This window comes from Pollachius pollachius (genome assembly GCF_949987615.1).
Source record: "Pollachius pollachius genome assembly, chromosome: 5".
In the NCBI taxonomy this organism is placed as follows: domain Eukaryota; kingdom Metazoa; phylum Chordata; class Actinopteri; order Gadiformes; family Gadidae; genus Pollachius; species Pollachius pollachius.
Window position 1 is genome coordinate 13,915,542 of NC_136938.1, and position 8,740 is coordinate 13,924,281.

General features: G+C 41.0%; 1 protein-coding gene across 4 annotated transcripts in view; it reads left to right on the top strand.

The window, feature by feature from the left end:
- The window catches only part of ankrd11 (ankyrin repeat domain 11), a 154,294-nt gene extending 149,270 nt beyond the window's left edge, over positions 1 to 5,024 (top strand). For all 4 annotated transcript variants that reach the window (XM_079737306.1, XM_079737305.1, XM_079737308.1 and 1 more), the window contains 2 exons: positions 741 to 833; positions 2,679 to 5,024. In XM_079737306.1, coding sequence (XP_079593432.1) covers positions 741 to 833; positions 2,679 to 2,864 — 279 coding nt within the window. In that variant the 3' untranslated portion in view covers positions 2,865 to 5,024. The remainder of the gene's footprint in view (positions 1 to 740; positions 834 to 2,678) is intronic.
- The last annotated feature ends 3,716 nt before the right edge of the window (positions 5,025 to 8,740 follow it).

Consider the following 8,740-nt stretch of genomic DNA (forward strand, 5'->3'; position numbering starts at 1 on the left):
CTACATAGAGACTTGGCACAGCGCACAGTCAGGGTAGTTGGTTAAAGGTCCCATGACATCAGTGTGATTTTCAAAACGGCTTGTAACGGCTGATCCCAAAACCACTTTTTCTTTGTTTTTAAATGTGGTTATTTATCTTATGTAATTGTCTGAATAATAATCTATGCCATTTTATCACTGTTACTGAAATAAGTCCCCAATTTAGCGAAGAAAGGGGTAAAATCCTATGTTTTTGCCATTCTCCCCAAAACAATATGTGAACGTTACAATCTGCTGCGGAGGCAGGTGGTGTTATTTTCGTGACGTCTGAGTGCCTTTTCCATAATGCTGTGTGGATGGTGAGGCACAGTCTGAGCAGCGATTTATTAAATACCCATGTCCGAGGGTAAGACTTCCCTGACACCATTGGATAAGGCAACGGTGTGTGTTGATGGTGAAGCTCGGGCTGAGCAGCGATGTATTTAATGTCCGCGTCCGAGTGAGGGTTGAGTAGATATATATACCTATAGTATAACTCTACGGTCTGTGACGTACAAATACATTGCTTATTATAATGCTCATAAAAGCTACACAACAGTACTAAAAAAGTACCATGGGGATAACACGGCCCCCTCTTTCCTAAAATGCTAAGCCCAAAGCGCGTATCACATAGTGTTTGAATCCATCTGAAACAGTGGTTTACGTGTTCTTTTAACAGCAGTAGATTTTCCAGTGTCTGACCTGTAATCTTTTTCTGACAGGGCGATGAGAACAAGTCAGTGAGAGACCGCTTCAACGCTCGCCAGTTCATCTCCTGGATCCAGGATGTAGACGACAAGTACGACCGAATGAAGGTACACCTCAAGTCCGCGAACATCACTTCCTGTTAGCTCCCGTTTGCTGCTCCTGCTCCACTGGTGCCAGGTGAAGTCACTATGACCATTGGCCAATGACAACACCTGGCATAAGGGGGACACCGTGAAGGCCATTACTTGTGTTGTCACAGGGTTTCGATTTAGTAATGTTACACTTTTTTGTATATCATGTTTTGAAAATGGCTAACTAATTCTAAGACAAACAATAAACTATATTACTACTATAATAGCAGGCATGTCGCACTAGTTACTCAAGTTACTCATGTGAGCATGTGCCAAGCAGCCTGCAGCTCACACACACACACAGTACGCGCGCAAGCACGCACATACACAGCGCATACACACACCGCACACACGCACATCCGCACGAACATACATGGAAATGCACACGCCGCACGTCAAGACAAAGGCAGCGACACATACACAGAAGCACACTCGCACGCACAAACACATGCACGCGCACACACCGTACGTCAAGACAAAGGCAGGCACAAACTCGCCGAGTTAAGACGTTATGTTTTTAAACATAACGGCTCCGCCATCGACTCGTTCTGTCTATACTCTGTAGAAATTGCGATAAAATAAGGGAAGTGACAATTTCTCACCTCCACAAGCAACGGCGGGTCATTCATTTTGTCATATAAAAACCGTTAAATTCAAGCATCGCACCGACCGGCATATCAACACACAAGTCACGTGATTTTTAAAGAGACAGTGTCCCTATAACACCGAACGAAAACATGTCAATATCACAGTATGGTGAATTATGTCTATGGAGTCCAGCACAAGACTACACTCTGTTGCTCAAATTAATTATTACACCCCTCCTTGAGCCTCCCGAAATGTCTTTACACATTGTTGCTCAAACTTAATATAACTCTTCTCCTTAAGCCTCCCCAAATGTCTTGCGATATTGATGTCCCCCTCTCTGTTTTATTTTTATTTTTATTATGTTTTGTGTGTATGCTATGTGTGACTGTAGGCTACTGCTGCCTGTCTTGGCCAGGACACTGGAAGAGATGTTTAATCTCAATGACGATTATTACTTTCAACCAACCAATAGTAGTTGCCTTGCATTTTAAAATGTCAATGCACTTTTCAGCCCTGAATAACAGTAAAAGCTATTTAATAATTGATTTGCATGCAAAGTATACTACACTTTCCATTGAACAATTACCCGTTACCACCAATTGACAAATTTTATAATGTAATCAGATGCTAGTTTCCTCCAGACATTTGTACCCTGAGAATCTCCTGAATAATACTACCCTTGAGGTAGTATTTTCTCTGTAGGAAATGTAAATTACCTTTTATGTGAATGAGGAGTAGAAAGTCTGTATTTCTCACACCACTTCAGTGGGCGTGTTGACGCTTCTGCATGTCATTGAGTGGCCCCCTAAATGATAATCAGCCTGTTGTCTTTTGTTCGCTGAATGGTTGAAAAATATTAAATGTTAGCACTGCTTTATGAGTCATTTGTGGTGAAAGAATGTTATACATTGTAAAATTATAGGCAAAATGTTATTATATTATGCGCTCAGAAATTTGTTACGTTATCGACTGGGGTTTCCACATTATTGCTATCGGTTTAATTACAAACAGAGGTTGAGAAAACTCTAGTTATCTTTAAAGGGGTACCGTCAAGCTCAATAGAGGACTGCTTCATACATGTGCTTTGAAACAAATGCCGCTAAAATGTTGATGTTGCAGACAGAGTTGCTTCCTATAAGAAGAGAGCAGAATGCAACGGTTCCCTTTTAAGATCTAATTAAATGAGAACCTATTTTGATAGTAACTCACACACGCCTTTCCCCCGCCCCACAGACGTGCCTGTTGATGCGGCAGCAGCATGAGGCTGCGGCGCTGAACGCAGTCCAGCGCATGGAGTGGCAGCTGAAGGTGCAGGAACTGGACCCCACGGCCCACAAGTCCCTGTGCGTCAACGAAGTGCCCTCCTTCTACGTGCCCATGGTCGATGTCAATGACGACTTTGTCCTGCTACCAGCGTGATCCCAGTGGACATACTCCAAGGAACCCGGACAGGGTCACGCCCCCAATCTGGACGGACAAACCCCCGGGCTGGACGGACACGCTCCTACCGCCGCTATCTTCCTCCTCTTCAGAGGGAACTTCAGAAAGGGCTAGCGCGTTTCCATGAGAAGGCTTTAGAGACGGAGAGAGAGGGAGGAACCATTGCTTATCCTACCGAGAAACCAAGTAAAGACAAACACACGTCGTTTACTCTCCCCCAAGTGAGGCCATTTTTAAACCCCGGTGGAGAGAAACCCCAAGTGTTGCACTTTGATCTTCCACCTTTTAACGCTTTACTGTGAGTGGGAGGAGGCCCAGAGAGCTCGCTGTGAGGACACGAGCCCTTTCCCCCTGTCCTTTTCCTTCATTGGTCTCTGCTGCTGCAGGGGACCTCACCCACTGTCCTATGACTAGGAGGGAGGAGCTTATCTCCCAGCAGCCTCTGGGATAGAGCACGCACACAAACCTTGGAGGAGCAGGTGTGTTGTAAAGGGACACACAAACACACACACACACACACAGACACACACACACACACACACACACACACACACACACACACACACAACAAAGGCCAGAGACTGCAAAGTAAACTCCACCCCTGGATGGGCAGAAGAGAGGGTTTATTTAACAAGGTGACTAGAGAGAGAAATATGTTTGATTTTTGTCTATTTCTTTACTTGGGCATTTCATTGTTTCTGAGGAAGTGTCTTGAAACACTACAGAGCCAATATTAGTTTGATGGGAAAAAAACACAAAAGAAACCTGAAAAAAATGTTGTATTGGGTAAATTCTGTACAGTTTTTATATTTGTTGAAACCAATGTATTCTTGCTGCCTTCTAGATAATTTATTTTGCCACACATTACTGCACAGTTGTAAATAACGTATACGTACTGTAACATCACTCAGTTAAGTGTAAAGACAAAAAAACGAAAAATTACCGAAAAATAATCTTTGTATGTACAGTTGACTTTTAGGCAGCACTTTGCCCTTCATTCCCTTGGGCCAAACGCATTGTGTCAGGATTTACACACTCCAACGACCGACTACACAACCCAGGCCTCCCTCACACACACACACACACCACACACACACACAGAGTTAGATGTAGCAGGGAGGCCGATGGAGGGAAATGGGTGTCCGGAGCTATTGTCCTTGTTGTTGCTTTACTAAACAGTTCTATTATCTGAAGAATTAAAAACCAAGAAAATGCCTTTTTACAGTAAAACCAGATTTATTGAGTACTGGCAAAGAGAGACATGTTTTATTTGTGTTTCATTGGTTTTAATTGTCTTTTTTTCGCTGAGAATTTAACTAAATTCATTCAATTTAAATTTTTTGTTTTTTTTTAGAAATTGTCATTGACTGAAATCGGTTATTAAAAAAAATGTTAATAGCTTTTCTCCCCTTTTACACTGTACTTCACTGTTTGGTCCATGACTTGTGGAGTGCTTTGCTGGGCCTTGTAGGCCGGCTCCTGACGTCACCGGATACTTGTTTTCCAGCTCCCTGTTTGTTTTGTGTTTAACTCCATGCTGCAGTAAAATAATTGCCACAGGATGGTGGCAAGTTCGTTCTTCATCACACCCTTTTTCAAAAATGTATGTTTTAATTAAACGTTCCAAAGTCTACTTGATTTTGAGTCATATTGAACTAAAGAGTTTTCAGTCAGAGTTTTAAGACTCAGAAGGCGTTTAGATGGTAATTACTGTTATTCTGAAAGATGGTTTATCATTTTTAAGCATGTTAGACAGTTTTCACCTGCAAAGTACTTGTGTTGCTGGGGGATTAAGTGATGGTAGTTTGGTGGCATTTGTTTTATTTTTCTATTCGGCTCACCACTCAAGTGTTCCTAATATGAACCAAAAAAATGACATACCCCATTTTTGTACGTCCTACTTGAATAGCAGAGCTTGAAGGCCCTGCAATTAGTTCCTTTTTCCATTTGCTTTGTCTAGTTTTATCTTTCCTATGGGTGAAGAGTGTTGTTTTTTTGTTTTTTTTTTACATAATTCCTGTGTTGTGCTCTTTATTTTGTTTTGTGTGCATTGTTTTGATTGTTGTCTTGTAAATGTTCTTGTTTGTCATTTGTTTAGTTTCTTTGATTTACCGTCCTGTATAGCGTCCAAGACCCCCCCCCCCCCCCCCCCCCCCCCCCCCCCCCCCCCCCGGTGTACTCATGCTGTTTACAAACTTTCTGCTTACATCGCTGATCGCCCTCTTTCTTATTTCACGTCTAATTGGCTTGTTTTTTTTAAGGCTTGAAATGGTCCTTGACCACTAATGAGGAGACAATTGATTGGCCCTTGACCGACGACACGCAGCCCTCACCCTAACCCCACCCTGAGCAATAACTTGACGTTTATCTTGAAAGACTCAAGTGTTCACATTGTTAACATTTGGTACCTTAGCAGTCAGAAACCCCCTTACACAATGCTTTACCCTTCCGGTTGCACAGTAGAACCCGATATGGGGTTTCCAGAAACTTGACGGACTGTGTGTGTGTGTGTGTGTGTGTGTGTGTGTATATATATATGTGTGTGTGTGTGTGTGTGTGTATATATATATATATATATATATATATATATGTACATATATGTTAACATGTATATATGTATGCGTGTGTGTATATATATGTATATATGTGTGTGTGTGTGTGTGTGTATGTATGTTTACATTTGTATATATGTGTGCGTGTGTGTATGTATGTTTACATGTGTATATATATGTATGCGCGTGTGTGTATGTATGTTTACATGTGTATATATGTGTGTATATATATGTATGTGTGTATATATATGTATATGTGTGTATATATATATATATGTATATATGTATCTATACATATATATCTGTGTGTGTGTGGTTTCCAGAAACTAGACGGACCCCAGATCTGTCTACAACACGTTACCTCAACTATCCTCACATTATCCTCAAGTTTTGTTTTGATTTGTTCATTGCTCATTTAGAACTATTTTATTTTATTTCGGATCGTAAATATACATATCTTTTTTCTTGTGGTAGAATTATGATTTCAAGCCATTTATTTCTAGTTTCTTTTTTGTTTTTTATTTTAAAACATTTAAAGTAATCTTTATTCATAATTTTGTTGTTTTGAGAATGGAAAATGACTGGTGTAAAATCGCATGGAGAAGAAAATTACAAAAAAAAGAAAAAAGAAGAGAAATATCGAAGAGGATTAACCTATTTATTATCTTTATTTTCTGACACCTGTGGTATGTCTTTCTTAGTGTTTGACTTGGGTCTCTCCGCAGTGTATATTTCTCTCCTGGCGAGGCTTTGTGAGACTTCGTGTAAATAGCTCTGTAAATAGGGGCCCCTCCTCTTTGTACTCGTGTTAAACTTGTGTAGAATGTTGGGGGACGCGCGCGCTCACTCAAGGTGACGAGGTAATGATGTACCTTTTTTTATTCGTACCATGTAGTTTAATTGTGTACATAGTGTTGGAGCAGCTATGGGAGGGGAGGGCGGCGGGGTTCAGGTTTTGTTCATGCTAACATCGGTGCTGTAAGAGAATGCAGTACTTTCACCTTGAGCCGTCGTTAATTTCCTGCATTAAAGAAATGTGAGAAATATTTAAATAAAAAGGATGAAAGGGGTAGGGTGGGGGGGATTGGGGGGCACTAAAACAGATCAGTAAAAAGTCTAAATTGTTATTTTCTACAGTTGCATGTACAGAGAGCGCAAGAACTTCTTCCGCAGAGATTATGTTCGTTAATAAAATTTTGAAATATTACCCCCGGTTGCCATGATTTTCCTTGTGACGTTCATGTAATGTTTACACCTAGTTTATCCTCCAGAACATGTCATCTGTTCTGGTGGAACACCCACAAGGTGTATTACTTTCCATTTTTAAACCAAGATATTATAAATGTTCTAAAGGCTAAAGCATTAGGTTGACTGATCATTTTTGGCAAATATCAACTCTCCTGCTGCCACAGTAAGCAGTCCCACCAGCCACAGAGGACTCCTTGGATCTGTCTGATGTACCGCCTGAGTACCTGGACCTCAAGGCCGTGTTCAGTAAAGCCCGAGCTACCTCTCTGCCACCACACCGACCCTCTGACCTCGCCATCGATCTTCTACCGGATACGTCACCTAAGGGCCGTCTGTACTCCTTGTCTCCTCCCACAGAAGCAATGAACGAGCGAGATCCCGCTGTCATTCGACCCTCTTCCTCTCCTGCTGGTGCAGGTTTTTTCTTCATACGGAAGGAGTGCTCCCTGCATCCTTGCATAAACTATAGGGGCCTAAACAACATGACGGTGAAGAATCGCTACCCTCTTCCTCCGATTGTTGGTTTAAAAAGTGATTCTCTCGCTCTTAAAAGCATTTTGCACACAAAAATTAGGATAGTTGATATATCTGTTCCTTTCAATGCAAACTAGTTGTATGAGGCTTACAAAGGGTTGTATGAGCCATATACCACCATTTGGAAGTGAAGTACATTAGTTTTGAACACAATAAACATTTTAAGGTCAGAAACCACCGTTTGGAAGTGAAGTACATTAGTTTTGAGAAACCACCATTTGGAAGTGAAGTACATTAGTTTCTGAACAACCACCATTTTAAGGTCAGAAACACATTATTGGTCAAAAAGTGATTCTCTTGCTCTGAAAAGCATCTTGCACGCATAAAAATTAGAAAAGTTGATATATCTGTTCCTTTCAATGCAAACGTGTTGTTTGAGTACATTAGTTTTGAACATAATCAACATTTTAAGGTCAGAAACCACCATTTGGAAGTGAAGTACATTAGTTTTGAGCAAATATAAACATTTTAAGGTCAAAAACACATTGTTTGCACACAAAAAGGAGAAGTGTTGCTATATCCTAATATACATTGGACGTTTAAGTTTCCTGTATTATTTATTTTAAGTAATCAAGTTACTTATTTATTGAAATCTCTCAGCCCCAGGGCCCAATGGCAGGTTAATGCAGGCCTGTATATACACCGTGAAGGTTTAATAAACTAAAACGCGACATGCCCCCTTCCAAGTCCACCACTTCGGCTGCCTGAGCTGACATATCTGACTCCGGGGGCCTCTACGAATTCACTTTTTTGCATGGGAAATTTCCTTTCCTATGGAGATGACCCAGAAGTGCTTGGAGGAAAGGTGGTTCGAATTCTAAAAATGCTTAGAAAAGGAGCCCCGATGCTTCCTTTAACCCTCCTTTAGCATAGGTTACTCCTGAGCAACCTTTGCGAAAGGAAAGGAGATAGTGGTATCCCATAATCCTTTACAGGGGGCAATATTTAAAGCGACATGCCACCGACGAGGTTTACCGACTCTACGCGAAGACGCATGAGAGACGCGGTAAAGCAGAAGAAGAGAAGAAAATACAATTGATAATAATGGATACCAATTCCAGAAACATAATTATTTGAATATAAATACATTCATTTATTGCTGGTTAGTAAGCACAAATACACCATAAGAAAATAAAATGCCAACTTAACATTTAAGAAAGACTACTGGGGGCAGTTAATTTCAACATCAACATAAATTTAGCCTGTTTTTTTTTTTCCACATATGAATTGGAATAAGTGGCCTAAAATATTCCCGTTGGCCAAGTCCGACCTAAGTGATTCTCACTGTTGGCGATAACCTGATTGAAATCAATACAAGAACGCATGGATCAAAGAGGGCTTGTTGTAGTCAATCTTCGGAAAATTGTAGTTTCACACTAGAGACGCTAGAGGTCGGCAATACCCGCCGTCGCGCAATGACGTCGGTTAGGAAATGTGGAGTCGAATTCATTTTAACCAGCGTTGTCTTTTCCTATGTTCGAAAGGAAGCACCTTTTCATCTCTCCTTGACCCGATGAAGTT